The following is an 18,843-nucleotide window of genomic DNA, read 5'->3' as shown; positions in this document are numbered from 1 at the left end:
ATTATGATGATCTATCTGGGATCCAGACTAGTCTTGGCAACTAAAAAGAGTCCACAGTGTAGAGAACAGGAATCTCACCCTTTGCTTCTCCACCTGGGTCAGATCTTGTTAGTTGCTACAGGTCTTCTTCATCCCCCCCCCCAGCTTTTTAAAGGGAGACTTAGAGGTGGAGAGCACTGTCATGTCCTGCATCATCTGTGAGTTTGTGAACTGATGTCCAAATATCCTCTGGAAGTTACCGATTGCTGGGAAATACCACTGTTCTTCAGTATCTTCCCCTCTAATCTTGGGTAAGTGCTTCCTGTGTTGTGCATATTTACTCCTGATTTATGCCTGCAGCTGAATATCTGAAAACAAATGCACTCATATGTGTAACCCATGGAACTGCATATGCAAGTAATAAAAACTTTGATTTTTTAAAAACTTACATCGAACACATAAGATCTCAAGAAATAAAAGAGAAGAAAAGAGCAACCAAAGCAGTACTTAAGAGTTCAAGGACATGGGCTGGTATTTCAAAATATGTACTGAAATAAATGTTGGATGTTGATTCCTATAAGCCTCATATGAAGCATTGCTCTTTTGATTGTTAAAATAAAATGAAATATGTTATATTACCATTCTCTCTCTCTCTCTTTTAAATGTTGGAGAAAGATTTGTAATTACTCACTAGCTTACTCCCTGGATGCATGTAAATATCTACCTCTAGACAATTGGACAAGCCTGCTTTGCTGTTGGAAAGCTTCCAAGTGCTGTGGAAGTTCCAGGGACACAGCACTTACCCAGATTTAGTTTTCTTTGGAATGAGGTCACTGGAGGCTTTTGCTGTTTTGTAATATTTTAATTTATTTGTAAGTACACAGATTGAGCAAGAGGGACAACTTAACATTCCAACAGTCAGCCAAATCCACTGTGCCACATCAGATCTCCAGATTCCCTCTCCAAATGGTACTTTCTGGAGCTTAACAAGTCCTCTGTTTATCTTTTCCACTGTCTCCAAAAATTGCAACCTGCCTCCTTTATTCACACATGGAAGCCTAGAATACATCATTTGTAGCTAGACAAGGAAGCATTCTCCCATTGCTCCCTGTCTACCTCTCATAATTTCCCCCCTATTTGCAATATCCCAGGCTAGTCCTGTGTCACACAGTAATCTTTCATATGGCAATTAGCTCTCATAAAGACATGTCACCTGAACATCTCAAGCTATTTACACTCCTTTGTCAAGTCCAACCCACACTGGTAGTCCTATTACCAGAAATATGATAGAAAACCCATAAGGATATTGCAAGCTGCCTCCAGAAGTTAGGTTAGTAGGCAGAGAGTAAATACAGTATTCAAAACAACTCTGTACAGTGGTACCTCTGGTTAAGAACTTAATTTGTTCCGGAGGTCCGTTCTTAACCTGAAACTGTTCTTAACATGAGGTACCACTTTAGCTAATGGGGCCTCCTGCCGCCGCCGCACGACTTCTGTTCTCATCCTGAAGCAAAGTTCTTAACACGAGGTACTATTTCTGGGTTAGCGGAGTCTGTAACCTGAAGCGTCTGTAACCTGAAGCGTTTGTACCCCGAGATACCACTGTATAACATTGCAGCCTTAAATCCAATAAAGGAGAGGTGACTAAACTGTAGCCTTCCAAATATTGTTGGACTCTAAATCCCATCAGCCCTAGCCAGCATGAACAATAGTCCTTTCAGGAATTCTACCTTCAAGTAATTACACTTGTGTGAGAAAGAGATTGCAACCATGCTTGCTGGGTTCTAAATCATATAGGAAACCTATGTTTATGTATAGCAAACCTCCCAATTCAGATATTCCCTGTTGAATGCATGAATGGCAGAAGACAGGACCAGTGAGGATGCAAACATTGGGGGTGGAAGCAGCAGGAGCAGCCCTGCTCTTCCTTTCACAGGACTGTAATTGTGTGAGGGGAGAATGTCCCAAAAAGAACATGTGATAGACATTAAGGTGTAATGAGCACAGTACAATGGATGAGAAAAGGCAGAACACAATCACTTTGAAGTCTTAATTAACACAAACACATGTATCTTTTAAATTCAGAACAGTTAATTTAATTATAACAAATGTATTGAAGAAGCAATTGTAGGAAGAACTTCCTGACAGTAAGAGCTGTTCGACAGTGGAATTTGCTGCCAAGGAGTGTGGTAGAGTCTCCTTCTTTGGAGGTCTTTAAGCAGAGGCTTGACAACCATATGTCAGGAGTGCTCTGATGGTGTTTCCTGCTTGGCAGGGGGTTGGACTCGATGGCCCTTGTGGTCTCTTCCAACTCTATGATTCTATGATTCTATGAAATGCTTTGCATGCAAAATGTCACAGGTTCAGCCTCTGGCATCTCCAGGCAGGGCTAGAAAATTCCAAAATAAAACCTTGAAGAATTAATGGCAGGCAATGTAGAATAGACAGTACTGATCTAGATGGACCCATGATCTGACTCAGGAGAAAGCATGTTCCTGTTTCTGTCACAGTCTGTTGCCAATGTTCATGGTTCCTCTACTTTCTGAATCTTTGTCCATCTGCTTCCTTCTCTTCCTCAGCTTCTCAACTTAGTTGTTTCTCCTTATCTCTTCAGCTGCTCTATTTTAAAAAGCTGCTCAGCTTTGTCAAGTATCTCCCAAACCATTTTTTACACACACACACACACACACACACACACACACACCATGCAATGTCCTTCACTAAGGCCACATTTTATATCCTTCTAACATTACAAAGGCTTAGTAACATGTTTGGGATGCAGAACATCTCAAGTTCATTACCCAACATATCTATTTAGAAATGATCTCTACTAGCAGGGCTGGAAAAGGTTTGTGCTGGAGACCTTCCTTTAATCTGCCTTCAGAACCTGAACTTTCAAAATATATTTCAGGGACTACTCATTTTTGGAATGATGCAATTCTATGTAGCAGTGCCAGATTTTTTAATTTTAATATGTTTATTAATCTGAGGACTGCTGCAAGTCCGTCTACAGGGACCAGTATAAGGGATCTTCCTAACATTCTGCAGTCTCTGTCTAGTATTGTTGCAGTGTGAGGTTCTAAGGGTTCCAGACACTCACCCAGGATTCATGTTTTCCTTTTGCCAATGAGGCACGGCAGAGATTGTTGTGTGTTTATGATATATAGTTTATTTACACATGTATACAACCTGAGGCTACAACGGATGGGTTCACAGCATTAACACCCCAAAAGGATCTTGTTTCTGTTACAGCTGCAGCCTTGGATTCAAACAGAAATCAAACATCATGCTCTGCTTCTCTGGCTTTTCATCCAGCAGCTTTTACTTCTAGCTCATATTACACACAGACTCTAAACTCTGGCTTTTGTCCTTCTGACTATCTAAGAGCTGGAGGAGGGGCCCCACCTCTTTGCTATTTGGCTCAGAGCTTTTGCCTTCTTAATGGCCTTTCCCTTTGTTCTCTTAACACTTCTTGAGTCCATGGATTAAGTGTCTGGCACCCACAAATGCATAAATGTACTGTTGGGTTTAATTTTGTGCCTCAAATTCCTCTTTAAAAAAACAAAAACACTGCATTGAGTATTGTACTTCAAGTTATGTAATCTGCTTGGGGATATATTTATTTGTTTTCCTCAAAAGCAGGATTATAAATATAATAAATACATGTAATAAGGAAAGTGTTGCTTTTAAAAAAGGATGTGATGGAAACAGCTTTAACAAAAAAAGCTTTCGTAATATGAACATTTTTAACTGGAGGTCCTAAGTATTTGCCAGTGTTATCACACAAACCTGAACTTTATTCTGTTATTTCATAATAGCTACTAGTATGAGAAGCGCGTGGGAGGCTATTCATTGTAGAAACTGTCAGATCTGACTCTGATCCAGCTGGAGCGATACCAACTATACCAATGCCCAGTCAGTCAACTTCCTTCTTGCGTTTTCATTTGCTAGACCCTTCTCCTCCCCCTTGCGCATGGCATGTAGTCTTTAGTTTGTTCAGGGATGGTACACAAATTACCAGCATTTTTTCTTCCTTGCTCTTCGGCAAGGAAACTGCATGAGAAAACAGGTTCAATCACACATCCTGAAGAAATTGAAAGGGTTTGTTTGATCTACAGTGCTTTTGAGACAGGTTGAAGGAATATTGATTCTGGTTTTTTTACATAGAAAACATAAATAAACCACTACAGCTAATGCAGTCCGATTTGTCCAAAAAAGTTTTAAATGCCTTTAAATAATCAATGGTGCCAAAATGGACAGCAATGGCCTACCTCACTGATTAGCTGCGGCACACATGCAACCAGAGCCACAGCTATGCTATAAGCAAGAGGACAGTACACTTGCCTAGATAACATTTTTCAAAAAGGAAAAAAAAACCCTCCTTCCTGCCACTGTTTGGTGATCTGGATAAGTGGGAAGAATAATGGTGTGACCAAGATGGCAGGGGCCTGAGTGGGAGAGAGCAAGACAGCAGCAGTGGAGGAGTCAGAGGGACCTCTCGGGAAAAGACTTTTGCAACCCCATTTGCCATTGAACCCAATGTGTTTTGACTATATGTGATTTTGACTTTAGGTGCAACCCCCGGAACGTAATCCCCTCATAAATTGCGGGCTTACTGTAATGCAACAGGTAGGTAGCCGTGTTGGTCTGGCGTAGGTCAAAACAAAAAAATTCCTTCCAGTAGCACCTTAGAGACCAACTAAGGTTTGTTATTGGCATGAGCTTTCGTGTGCATACACACTTCTTCAGATACCCTGAATATCTGAAGAGGTATCTGAAGGGTATCTGAAGAAGTGTGCATGCACACGAAAGCTCATACCAATAACAAACTTAGTTGATCTCTAAGGTGCTACTGGAAGGATTTTTTTTTATTTTGTAATGCAACAATCTTTGATCACCTTTCTCAAATACAAAGCACACAAATCATTTTGAATAAGCTGTATAGAATTGTAAAACCCCTCAAAGGTCCCTTTGAGGTTTGTGCCCATGGCACCCGCCTAGTTGGCCTAATGATAGCCCTGGCCCTGCCTCTCCACCACCCTGGCTATAAGGACCAACTACTTCCAGCTGTCTCTTCCCCACCCAGAACTACCTCCTCCACTCCACCTGGTCATTCTTTTAAGAGTACAAAAGCCCTGGTGCTGAAATTTCCCTGGTTTTCCTCTTCACTTTCCAATCCTTTTTCCTTTTATATCAGGGATATTATATCATCATCATCATCATCATCCCATCCTTCATCCTAAGGTTCGAGGGTGGGACTGACAACGACAGATGATGTTTGACACCTGTCGCTTCTATTGCGCCAACGTTTGGTAAAGGTTTGTCCGGCTGGTTCAGTGTTTTTCCTCGCTTGTTTCTAGTTACCCCCAGCTTCACTGTCAGGTGGTCGCCGATCCATAAAACCTGAAAAATGTACGCCAACTAATCAAGTAGAAGACAAAAAACTTTGTCCCCCCCCCAACCCCCCCTCCCCGCTTGCGTTCAGCCGTTGAGTGCGGCCTACCGGCTTCCTGGCTGCGTTTGCGGCATTGCTGTAAAGCGTCACGTTCTCCTCGGTCCCTAACCGCGGGAAGGGGGAGGCAACGAAAGGGCTAGCTCGCGCAGGCGCGGTGTGCGCGAGGTCCAGTGCTGCGGCAGTTCAGTTGTGCGATTTCTTTTTCGCGGAGAGCGAGGGGCGAGTGAGAGCCGCGCGCGCGCTGGGAGAGGTGAGCGGGACAGAGGCCGGGAAGCAACGGACTGGCCTCTCGCGCCCCCGTGGCGGCGGGGGAGGGGGGTGGCGGGAAGAGAGGCGAACCCCCCCCACCCGCCCCCACTCCTGAGGCAGGGGAAAGAGGAAGAGAGCGCGTCGTAGTTCTGTCACGAAACCCCCAAAATGACGCGGGAGACGGGTCTCTCTCTTTTCCCTCACGGAGGGAGGAAGGAAGGACCCCGTTCCCCACCTGGCGTCACTGCCGTTTTCCGCGCCGCGGGGAAATGAGCGGTTGAAATCCCATCCTGTGGGAGAGGAGGGAGCTGGGGAAGGTGCCTCACGTTGGCCTGCTGGGTGGAAGCACTATAACTTTCTTTCTCTGTTTCTCTTTGTATGTATGTGTGTGTCTGAGAGAGAGAGAGAGAGAGAGAGTTTGTGAGTGTGTGAAATATGAGTGATGGACTTGAGTAGAAAAAAACCCAAGCTCCCATTCCAGAAAGGGGCAGGATTTGAGTCGGGAGTGCACCCGCTCCCCATTTTTAAGTGATGCTTAAAGTTAACAGGGTTCTCCGCCCCCACGCCCCGTGAGTGGCTCTTGAGTATTTTCTCCTCTCTTCAGTATTTCTAGTGCAGTGGTGCTGCCTCATCTTCTTCTCCTTACTGAATGGTATCCATAACTCTTAACTAGTGCGGTGTTAATAACAGGAAACTGGAGACACGTAGCTTCTTCTTCTTTTTCTTCCATTGGGGAGAGAGACAGAGTGAAATTGTGGTGCTTGCTTCCTATGTTCTGTTGAGGATTGAGTAGAAACACTCTCTCGTGGCAGCACAAAAATGATCTTAGTGAAAATTATTTTTTCATCCCACACACCCCCAGCCAGATGTTGACATAAAAATCATCTTTTGTGTAAGAAGGTGGGCAGTGATTGTGGAAATCAACTTTCTCTTTCTTGTCTCCACAAAGGCCTGTGATTTGTGTGGCTTTCTTTCCCTAGTTTGGCGCCTGATAACTCTTGACAGGAACAACACTTTTAAAAGAAGATATTGCTTGCTGCACGATTCAGACACCAATGTCTGTCTTCATCAATTCCCTTCCATCTCATGCTGCAGCCTGAAAGAGGTTGCTGCATCCAGCTGCATGGCACAGCAAGCCTTTAATTTGTACGTTTTGTTCTTCTTACTCCATCACTGCAGCTGTCTTTACTTACATTCTGTGAAACTTCCATTTCTCTTGCACAGTCACTGAAGGGCTGCATTTTTCAAAATTCGAAGAGGGGAAGTTCTTGAGGTGGGGGAAGTTCTTGAGGTGATTTTTGTTGGTATGTAGAAATCGCTTGGTGAGTATGTTTGACTCTGAGTGATCTGCAAAACTCGCTGAATAGAAAACATGCAGTCAAGATAGCTAATTGTAGGGGTAGAGACTGGCATTTTGTTAAAACCAAGGTTTTAGTAGTGCAGTTACTTAGGTACCATGAAATCTATGCTAAAATCCACTACATTTGGCCCTTGTCCTGAGATTGAACAGCAGTTTGGAAAGACTGCTGACATTTTCTTCTTCGTGTCACTTCATTATACACAATCATGAAATCTGGTGGATAAAGAGGGGGCAAATTCGGTATAGTGTTGGCCTGGCACTCTGATAGAGGCAGTTGGTCTACCGTTATGTCATATATTTCAGGCAACCTTCCATAGGGATTGGGATTATATTTTCTTTCACTTTATTTAAATTTTGTTCGCTTTGGCACCACCAACCTACAGCAGAGAAATGGCTGCCAAATTGGCAGATTTCTCTATCCATTCAAGCTTTTAAGAATATCTGTCATGAGTGTTTTGTTGCAACATTTAACAATTCTGCTGTAAGCATGCATTGGCCAAATGACCAAGTATGTCTTATTTGTATTTTTGTAATATTAACAGCCATTCCTGGAACTGCAAATAATTAAACTCTCAGATGTGCCAGTAGTTGAACTTAGTGCACTCTGAAAATGCCATCTGGCCTGCTCACTTTTGGTTTTGTGTTCACCTAGACAAAACAGTGTTTAATTGTTAGCAGAATATACCACAGAAACATGCATCTAGAACATTTTGAAAAAATGCTTAATTACCTGAGTATATACTGGTTGATTTAGAACCAGCCCAAACTTTCAGTACTTATGCAAGCTTGTGATCCACTGATAATTGGTGGATCAGTGTCTAAGAAGGTTAAAACTTTGGTATAAATGCTAGTTTGTTTTCCCCATGTTTCCTTTTTTATGATACTACCAGGAAAAAAGGATGAGCCATGGGGGATTATTGTGAAAGCCTGAAGCAGTTGTGTGTTGTGGTAGGGAATGCTTGGAGATATATGCTCTACCCACTGAGCTATCCCATGTATGTAGGAAAGAGAGAGGATAAGCAGGTCCAAGGATATCAGTTATCCTGCTGAATGTGGAGAGGCCATGGCATGGTGGGTGGGTTGTAGTAGTGTTTATAGATGCATGCATCCTGTCCTTTGCTGTGTCCACCCCATCTTTGATATCATCCACTGTGCCCAATAGCCTGGTTTTGTTCTTGAACAGCAGGTCTCTTCATAATAAGACTGTGTTGATCCATGCTCTTATCATGGATGAACAGGCTGACCTGGTGGGGGAGCTGGGTGGGTCTGTCTGACCTGACACAGCTTTACCCAGCTGGGTACTCACTGAAACACCAAACCAGACTAGAAGTCTGGCGGGGAGGCATTGCCATTGTTCATAGCAGCTCATTTTCTCACTAGGAAGCCTTTCCACTTAGGAGCTCGACTGGAGGGCCTGTTATGGGTCACGGATATAGTCTGGGGATGCTGTTGTACCACCTACCCTACTACCTCCCTGATCAAGCTGACTGAGGTTGTTTATGGTGTGGTGTTGGAGGAACTAAGGAACATTCTCCTCTGCTGGCTAACAGTTTTGTTAGCTCCTTAGGAGCCATGGATAGCTGTCCCAGATAGTCACTGGCTCAGTGCACAGAGCAGGGCATATCCTTGATTTAGTATTCACCCAGGTGGGGAAAAGGATGGTCTGGATATAGGAGTGGCATTTGTAACCCTGTTGCTATGGTTAGACCACTTCCTAGTGAAGTTTGGACTTTGGGCAGCAGCCCCTTCAGGGGAGGGGACCAATTTGGATAGTCTTCCCTTGGAGACTAATGGAATTGTATAGGTTCCTGACTGCTCTGTGGGATTTCTCAGTGGATAGAGCCCAGTGATCCTGTTGAGGCCCTGTTGTCATTGTGGCATGGGGAGATGATGAGGGCTGTTGATGTGATTGTTCCTGAGGGTTCTGTCTGATGCTGCAGGGCCTAAACTATGCCTTGCTTTACTGAGGAGTTGCAGTCAGTGAAGCAAGCTGGAAGACAACTGGAGCATGTATGGTGGAAAACCTGCTCCAAAGCTGATCAAACACTTCTTACATTACACAGTTCTGCCTATTAAAGTGGTAGTCAAAGAAAAAAATTGCAGTGAAGAATTACTTTGCTGCCAGTATTGCTTCCTTGATGACCCATCCAGCAAAGGTATTTCAGGTGGTTTGGAGACTAACTGTACTAGAAGTAGTAGATGCATCTTTGGAGCACTTGGTAACATGCTGTGAGCAGCTTGCATGGCACTTCAAGGATTAAGTTGCTCAGTTCTGTAGTGCCTTAGGTGTAGAAGTTTTTGCAAGTCCAGTCAAGGTGTCCAGTGCAGCACCTTCTATTTCATCATAATATATGAGTCAAGAGAGGCTGAGCATGGTCTGGAATATTGTCTGGATGCAGTTGTGGAATGGATGGTGGCTAATGAACAGATTTGTGAACTCTGAGAATATGGAGACGCTGTTGGTGGGTGGTTCCAGTGTCTGGGAGGCTGGCCATTTTCCATTCCTGAATGGGGTTACTCTACCTCTGAAAGCACAGTTGCATAGTTTGGGGGTTATTCCTGAATTCATCTTTGTCACTTGAGGCTCAGTGGCTAGGCATTTAGTCACTACAGCTAGTGCACCAACTGTGGCCTTTTGTGGACAGGGATAGCCTGGCTACAGTAATTCATGCATTGGTAACTTCATGACTCAATTATTTCAATGAGCTCTATGTGGCCCTTGTGCCTGGTCCAGAAGCTCCAGCGGGTGGGAAATGCTGCATCTGGACTACTGATGGGGAAAGATTACCGCCAGCACATAGCTCCAGTTCTTAAAAGCTTGCAATGTCTGCCCATATGTTACTAGGCCAGGTTCAAATTCTTTTATTAATTTACAAGATTCTTAACAACATGGGGCTAGGATATCTTAAGGACTGCCTGATATATGCCTGATCATTGAGATGTTTAGGGGAGTCCCTGTTGTTAGTCCCCCATGGCTCAGATGCATAGTTTGTAACTACTAGAAGCTATACGTTCAACATAGTGGGCCCAAACTTCAGTGGTTAGTCACCCCTGATGTAAGGAGTTACTGATCCCTCTCTGTTCTTTTCCCACTCTTATTACATATAACAGGATACATTTGCTTATTTATTAAATGTATTTATAACACACCCCTTATTTCTACAAATAGCATGGTGGGATATAAAAAGGCATGAAATAAAATTAGACAATTTATCAGGTACATTTAGTTGCATTTTTATAGTTATTGATTTGTCTAAAAAAGAACACTCCTTGTTAATAAGCAGAAATATTTAAAAATAATGCTAAGACCTGTTTGTGAAACAGAAGCCCTAAACTTAGTGGTGCTTAGAACTGTTGGTTTCATTGAATTTTGCATGTTTTTTACTGTAAGCTTCTGTGAGAATCCTTTGTGTTAGTTGGCAGGGTTTTATAGGAATATATTTTGAGGTTGTATCCTTTAATCAGTAAAATAATATTCAATATTTCTCAGTTCTGTTTTCATTTCTGCTGATGAAATGTTAAAATAAATTATCTGTGTTGGGATTATCTGTGAGCTAAGGAAGATAACATTTACTGCCCCCTATTGGTGCAATGAAGTTTCATTGATTGTAAGGTGCTGATCCCAATAAGATAAACAAATAAATTGAATGCCTTTTAGTGATGAATACAGGGACTTGGAAATACAGTACTCATAGAATGTTAGAAGCCTTCCGCTGTTTATCTATATATGTGTGTATATATGTGTATGCTCTGGGTATTAAAACTTTTGTTATGCAAGCTTATTGTGAAGGAACTAGAAAAAGCAGGGTCATCACACATCTTTTGTTCTACCACCCAATTCTGTTAGCTGGTCAGGTCAAAGTACTGAAACCATGCTAACTGAAAGGAGGATGTATACAAAAACAAACAAACAAACAAAACACCCCATCCATTTATAACAAGCTACAAAAATATTTGAGCTCCGTGTTCAAAAAAATAAAAGAACTGTCTGGCAATTCCACCTCTCCACTTTTTAATTGTCAGATCTCTGTGGAAAGCTACTTAATTTGTCAGCATTTGCAATATTTAGTTCAGTGCTGTGTTAAAAAAAGGGGGGGGGAGAATAACCTATATGTGTTGTGTTCTATTTTTGAAATGTGCATTGCTTGCATACAGACACCTCATATGCATCATGTTAGCCTGGGAAAAGGCTTTATACCTTAAGCATGCAATATGGTAGATGTTCTTTGAAATTATCTTTGGAGCAGAAACAGTCAGTTGCTTAGTTATAATAGTGTTAGGAGCACTGTAATTGAAATAAATTGCAGAAGGTTGTTTCTGATGTGCTTGGCATGTTTACAGGTTTCTATATTTATTTGAAGCTATTTACAGATGCTTGGCCTTTAAAATAAGTTTTTGTAATTTAAGAAAGGTGCCATAGACTTTATAGTTCAGAATTTTAGCTGGCTAGCCGCCTATGCTGTTAACATACTTATCCTACTGACTTACAAAAGTATTTCAGGGTTCAGCTCAACTTATTTTTAACTTGTACCCTTCGCATCATTTGAAAAGAAACATTTGTTAAAGTAAACAAAATCATTAACCCAAAGGAAGATCTGTACTGTACAAGGTTCCTGCATCCTCCTTTCTGATTCATCATAGCAGCTTGAAATCTGTATTGCGTTGTGTCAGTTGGTATGGACAGAGGTGAAAGCAGTAAAATAACTTGGAATGGAGTTACAAGGGATTGGATCCACTTTATTTACACTGGTACCTCGGGTTACAGACGTTTCAGGTTACAGACTCTGCTAACCCAGAAATAGTACCTCAGGTTAAGAACTTTGCTTCAGAAATTGCGTGGCGGCGGCAGCAGGAGGCCCCATTAGCTAAAGTGGTTCCTCAGGTTAAGAACAGTTTCAGGTTCAGAACGGACCTCTGAATAAAAAATAAATAAAAAATGGACCTCCAGAACGAATTAAGTTCTTAACCCCAGGTACCACTGTACTGAAGTAAGAATTCAAGTATGACCCTATGGAAATTTTGGTAGAAGTCATAATCCATTTTCATCACTGGAATTAAACCTCTGTACTTATTGATCCGCTTTGGTGTTTGGGTATTTGCTATTTGGATCCCAGTGTCAGATTTAAAGTTATGTTTGGAGGGGGAGAGGCACTTGCCAACTAATGTTCCATTAGTTGATGATTTTTGGCTGAAGTAAACTGCTTATATGGAAAAACTGTGCTTCTAGGGAGCTGAAGGTTGTTGAGAAACATACATTTTTATTAATTTATGTATTGCTTGTAAGCAAAAAAAGGGCTTCCTTACATATATGGAACTGATGTATGAATTTTAATTACTTCTGTTCGCTTCTCCCCATATGTATTCCTAACCATCTCTCTTACTGAAATGATGAATGGAAAGGAAATTTATCTCAGTCCTTTAATGCATTCATTCTCTCTGTTGGCTGGGGCTGCCCCCACCCCCAAGGAATTAACATGTCAGTTTAGGAAAGTTTTAAATGGCAAAATGCAAAGAGATTGAAAATTGAGCAATTTGGGCCACATTTGTCAGCACAGCTGACCTAAATTGATGGTTGTAAAAACTTTATACTTTAAGTCTTTCCTGTGTTTAATGATTTACAAATCATAATTGTGATACCATAAGGATATTATCCTTTTATTAGTTGCTGCTGGAGTGATTGTGGCTGGAGACTGGAAAATGTCCTCAGACTTTTCAAGAGGCAGTTGATGGAGAAGCCAAGTCACAATATCAAACAGGCCAAAGGCCAAGTCAAACCTGATACATTTGCAACTGATGGTTCCTGTTTCTCCCTTTCATCAGCTCCTTGTCTGACAATTTAAGACCATTTCGTGCTTGTGCTGGTTTCTGGAGAAACTGCTTCAGTATGCCTTGTTTATAGTGCTTTATCTGCTTGCTCCTATACTCCCTCCAAGTGTGTTGTTACACAGAATGAGACACGAGAGACCTGCACTTGTTGGTCTGTTGCTGTTGATTCTTTATTGTAAATGTTAAATTGTGTAAATAAGTTTGATATTCCATTAATAAATGGATGTAATTTAGGTAGGTTCTTTCTCTTTCTGTAGTACTCATAGAAACATAGACTAGATGACTTCTGATGTACCTAAGCAGCTCTTGATGCAGGGTATGCACTACTACAGCATCCTTGTTAGGTGACAATCCAGTCCTTCCTTTGAAAATTCAAATGAAAAGGAGTCTATCACATCCCAGACAGTCTGTTCCACTGTCAAATGGCCCATAAAGTCAAAAAGATCTTCCTAAAATTTAGTCTAAATCATTTTCCTTTTAATTTAAATGGCTTGCATCCAATCTTCTGGAGCAGCTATCATCATCTGTGTGATAGCTCCTGTTATTTGAAGATGGCTATTTTATTGCCTTTTAATAATCTTTTCTTCAGGCTAACCACATATACCTCCTTCAATCTTTTCTCCAATGGCTTGGTCCTCAGACCTCCTCACCAACTTTATTGACCTCTGCATGCATTCCAGTTTGTTCATATCCTTCTTTAATGTTGGTTCCCAGAACTAGACATGAGCAGAAGAGAGCTGCACCATTGTTTACCATGATCTAGACCAGGCTTCCTCAAACTCGGCCCTTCAGCTGTTTTTGGCCTGCAACTCCCATGATCCCTAGTTAGCAGGACCAGTGGTCACGGATGATGGGAATTGTAGTCTCAAAACATCTGGAGGGCCGAGGTTGAGGAAACCTGATCTAGACACTGTACTTCTGTTGATGCAATCTAGAAGCATTCATTCAGATTGCACAGCATTCTTGTTGAAGCAAGCTTGTTGAAGCATGCATACTGAAGTATATACCCCCACAAGTATGCTAGAGTCTCTGTTTTGGGTTTTTTTACAACTAAGATAACTGTTTTTATCAGCCACTTGCTTTCCCCCAAGTATTTATGACTCTTTTTAAAAACAGGGAGTGGTGAGACATACATTACAAACTAAAAAAGTATCTTCATTTGTTGTTTCAGAATTAAGTGACAATTGCACAAAACAACAACAAAATGACAACTTCATGGAGTGACAGACTGCAAAATGCAGCAGATCTTCCTGCAAATATGGATGGCTATGCTATGAAGAAGTATCGTCGGGAAGCATATCACCGGTAAGCTCTTTATGTAAGGAAAGCATTTTACTGCAGGAAAAAGCAAAGTTCCAGAGCCCTAAGGACCACATTCAAATATCTTCACATGGTTGAGAGCCAGCTGGCATTGCTTTCCCTTCCACAGGCCCCTGCATCTCTTACTGCTGGTTTCTCTCCTCAACTCAGACGTGGCTTCTTCTTTTTTTACTGTGCATGTCTCTGGCAGTGTCATTCAATCTGTCTATTTATATTGCATAACTTGATGTTTGCAGGATTGTGTTGCTTCCACCATTGTGTTATTCATTCTTAGGCAAAGAGGAGCTAGAAGGGATGCTTGTTTTTGTGAGTTGTGGTATTGTTACCCCTGCTATATTGCAACAGTGTTATGACCCAAGATCTAGACAACTGTTTTATTTTTTTTATTTAGGTGGCATATACATAATATTTAAATTGATTTATGTAGGCTTTTTCTACTTTTTAAGATTAGAAACAGATTTTTAAGGTTAAAAAGGAGAATTCCCTGTTACTTTACTCTCCACAAATGAGTGAATAACATCAAAGTTGGCATAATTAGAGAGGGTTTGGGCTTGTAATGTTATGAAATAGAACTACCGTATTTTTCGCCCAATAGGGCGCACTTATTTTGGGGGGGGAGGGGGGAAATAAAGAGAAAAAAAATTATTCCCCCCCCCCCGAGCCCCAAAGAGCAAAGAAGCCATGACAGCGAGCGGGATGGATCCCGCTAGCTGTCTTGGCTTTGTTTTTAGCCTCAGGGCTGGGGGTCCGGGAGTGATGGCAAGGTTGTGCTCAACTTCGCCATCGCTCCCAGAGCTTGCTGCTATCCGAAGCCCGGGGAGCACGGCGCTGTAGCCCGCTGCGCACCCCGGGCTTAGGGCAACTATCCGCAAGCCTGTGGCACCCGGCGGGAACTCAAGCTGGGCTCTGCAGGCTTGCAGATAGCTGCCTTAAGCCCGGGGTGCGCAGTGCCGCGCTCCCTGGACTTCGGGCTGCAAGCATCTATCCGCAAGCCTGCGGAGCCCGTGGGAGTTCCTGCCGGGCTCCGCAGGCTTGCGGATAGCTTCCTGAAGCCTGGAGAGCGAGAGGGGTCGGTGTGCACCAACCCCTCTCACTCTCCAGGCTTCAGCGAAAGCCTGCATTTGCCCCATAGGATGCACACACATTTCCCCTTCATTTTTGGAGGGGGAAAAGTGCGTCCTATAGGGCGAAAAATACGGTAATTAACTTGGAGAGGAAAGTAGGAGAATTAAGAGAATGTGACCGTAGATTAAACCTAAGTTTAATTCTTTGCTAGTACGGAGAAGAGACAATCAGTTGGTGTTGAACAAAGCCTAAAACTGTCAACAGGTGGTTAAGAGGAAATAGTTCTACTTGGTTGTCATCCCTATATTATTTTTGGCTCATCTGAATATTAAAAATAGCCTGTCCCTACTTGTGCGGAGGAAAGATTGATGACAGACTTGGTGGATGTAATGGAAAATATTTTTTTTCCAGCTGTTGCTTTGCCAGTGCCAGTGGTGTCAAGACAACAATAATAGCCCTGCCACATTGCTACATATTCCATGGATGTTTCATAAATATAGCTACACATATTGAGGACATGTGGTTTTTAACAGAAGAAATTAATTTTATATCAAGTAATCATCAGTGGATGTCTTCTTGTGTCAGATACAGATATGTGCATATGGTATAAGAGAATTCTGAGTTTTAAAAGTTGGCAAGGAATGAAATAATTTCTATAGCTTTAAAAATGTCCAACTTGCAAGGTGGTCAAATGACCTGGATGGAGTCATGTTGAAAATCTCAATAATTCATATTTTTTAACACTATTTTCTAGCTCCTCCTCCTCTTTTCTTTCTTCCTTGTAGTCCATGTTACTTCTCTAGGTCTCATTGATCAGTTTCACGTTTGGAATCTTATTGAAAACTGAGCTTGACATTTCTGAAGCCTCAGTGTTGTGACTAGCCTTAACAGTGGTACCTCAGGTTAAGTACTTAATTCGTCCTGGAGGTCCATACTTAACCTGAAACTGTTCTTAACCTGAAGCACCACTTTAGCTAATGGGGGCTCCTGCTGTTGCCGCACCACCGGAGCACAATTTCTGTTTTCATCCTGAAGCAAAGTACTTAACCCGAGGTACTATTTCTGGGTTAGCGTCTGTAACCTGAAGCGTATGTAACCTAAGGTACCACTGTACATACGTTCCCAGTAAGTCTCATTGACCTCATAAGTTTTTACTTTCAGGTTAGTATGTATAGGATTGCAGTCTGACAAAGCACTCCTAATCTCCAGATTTGCTGGCTGAAGGGGGTTAGGATGGAGCAGAGATACCTCTCTGCCGACTTTGTCATTGAAAAGGCTTGTCTGCCACAGATATCCCACTGACCATGTCCAAGCTATAGTTTTCTCCAGGTATAGATTTTTCTGTTGGTGGTTCTTTTGCCTTTAGGGGCCAATGTTAGGCCCTGGTGTGATAATGATCTTGAACCTACCAGCTGCTGGCAAGCCTGAAGTGGATGTAACTAATGAGAGACTTTGAAAAATCTGCAGGGGAGAAAAAAAAGTAAGACTTCCCTCCCACATCTCTTGCCTTGGTTGGTAAGTATTATTGCTTTTTGAAAAAGGCAACACACTCCTGTTTTTAGTGGTCATTTATGCATACTAGCAAAAGGCAATATGATTTTAAAAGTGGCATGATTGTACAAATTAATTAAAATAGTAAAAATCAAAACAAATAAGGCTGCAATCTTATGTACACTTATTTTGGAATAAGTCCCATTGGATTTAGTGGGGCATACTTCTAAGTAGACATCCCAGAAGATTGCACTGTAACATTTTTAGAATAAAGAAGGAATTGCTTCCTGGCCTGAATCCACACAGCCCTGGGAATGGGAGCCCTGATTTACCATACTTTTCCATGTATAAGACTAGGATAGTGCATATGCCCATTTTCTAAATTTGGGGTCCCCAAAAATAGGGGCATCTCATACATGGCGTCTTACACACGGAAAAATATGGTACTTCAGTGTTAGACTGACTATCTGATAGGCTTTGGACAAGAGGTTATATTTAAATTAACTAGTTTTTATATAGAACTTTTGAGCATTCAAAGCACCTTTTTTATTTATATTTCACCATGTGTGGAATTCTTAACCAATAAGGTAGGTCGCACAGATGATTATGAGGCACTTAACACATTGCATCAAATTATGCCTCTTCTTAGACCACCATTCAGCACCCAGGACAATTAACAGTCCAAATAAACATAAGCAATCAGAGTCATTATGGAGCCTGCTGTGGTAATGGTGTGTGAAAGAAATAATATAATTTTGATTAGTAAAAATAAAGTGAAGGTCAATTTTCTAAATATTTCTCTTTTCTATTAACAAAATGCAAGGAAAAGGTTAAATACTAAGGCCCCCAAGATGATAGCCTTTTCCAGGCCAAGTACAGTTGTACCTCGGGTTCCATACGCTTCAGGTTCCATACGCTTCAGGTTACAGACGCCGCTAACCCAGAAATAGTACCTCGGGTTAAGAACTTTGCTTCAGGATGAGAACAGAAATTGTTCTCTGGCAGCGTGGCGGCATCAGGAGGGCCCATTAGCTAAAGTGGTGCTTCAGGTTAAGAACAGTTTCAGGTTAAGAACAGACCTCCAGAACGAATTACGTACTTAACCCGAGGTACCACTGTACTGCATTAACCCATGGCCAACCCTCAAAGGGTCATATGTCAAAGTGGGTGTGGCTAAAGTGTAAAAAGAGGGTGTAGCCATTCAAGGACTAATTTGGGGAAACCATTTGGCCCCACCGAAGTACTGCAGAGGATTTGTGCAAATGAGCATTAAAAAATTGGGGGGGGGGATTTGTGAAGCCTTGTGGACCTGCAATTTTTTCCCCATTTTAAAATTTTATTAAATCAAATTTAATACAATCACCACAAAAATAATAAACACAACATTACGATTGTAACATACTCTTACATAATCTTAGGGCATTAATGGCCAATATAGTCTCTCCACAAACATGTTTGCAAAACTGGTGGGAGAAATTGCTACTTCCCTCATGAAAAGAAGGGGGGGTCATCAAAGTTGTCTCTCTTTATAACACTGTTTGCTACTCTTCTAAGCCCAGATAATCGCTCTGAAATAGCCATGTCCTAGATATTGTTGTTCCATACCTCAAGAGGTAGCTCAGCCTTGGATTTCCAAAAATAGGCTATCACTAAACTTGCAAATAACTTGTTGGCATCAGAGTGAAGGTGCCTAAAGTAGCTTGTTCTCACTCTGTCCTGCAACAGAAACTGAATGTTTCCACTGACCAATCTGAATGAGGATAATGTGACATCAGACCTGTCTCCTTCCGTGTATCCTCAAGTTCGCTTCATCCCAGGAGCTGGCAGAAGCTGCAGAGGAGCAGCTAGTTGACCTGGAGAAAAGTCAGTTTAGACCAACGTCGGCCTTCTGATCATCCCACTGAGAGAATGAGGTTTTGGTGGGTCCACATCCACTGGGCCTTGCATCACTTCCTATTCAAGTGATTGACAGCATAGCTCATCACCCCAAGTTCTGTTGGTGGATCTAGCAGGTTTTGGTACAAGGAGTGGGGATTGGTCCCTCAGATAGCCTTTCTGGGGCCTGCTTTTTTCTCCTCAGCCATGGTCTGAGGCTTGG

General features: G+C 42.0%; 1 protein-coding gene and 1 long non-coding RNA gene across 16 annotated transcripts in view; one reads left to right on the top strand and one right to left on the bottom strand.

Moving 5' to 3' along the window:
* Positions 1–2,675: 2,675 nt before the first annotated feature.
* Positions 2,676–5,577, bottom strand: LOC310678181. Its single transcript, XR_014511672.1, has 2 exons — positions 5,483–5,577; positions 2,676–5,382 (listed from the first exon to the last, which is right to left on the bottom strand). It is a non-coding gene; the product is annotated as an uncharacterized lncRNA (long non-coding RNA).
* The window catches only part of NT5C2 (5'-nucleotidase, cytosolic II), an 82,538-nt gene continuing 69,250 nt past the window's right edge, over positions 5,556–18,843 (top strand). For 6 of the 15 annotated variants that reach the window (XR_014511646.1, XR_014511647.1, XM_083441552.1 and 3 more), the window contains exons 1-2: positions 5,557–5,684; positions 14,041–14,174. Coding sequence is in view for 6 of the 15 variants with exons in the window: in XM_083441552.1 (XP_083297678.1) it covers positions 14,074–14,174 (101 nt within the window). In the remaining 9 variants the exon portion in view is untranslated. Of the gene's footprint in view, positions 6,023–14,040; positions 14,175–18,843 lie in introns of those variants that run through there. The other 9 variants (XM_083441548.1, XM_083441546.1, XM_083441547.1 and 6 more) reach the window with 7 other exon arrangements.

Source organism: Podarcis tiliguerta, assembly GCF_965153285.1.
Source record: "Podarcis tiliguerta genome assembly, chromosome: 5".
Lineage (NCBI taxonomy): Eukaryota > Metazoa > Chordata > Lepidosauria > Squamata > Lacertidae > Podarcis > Podarcis tiliguerta.
Note: the sequence above shows the minus strand (reverse complement) of the source record. Positions and strands in the feature narration are given on the sequence as shown.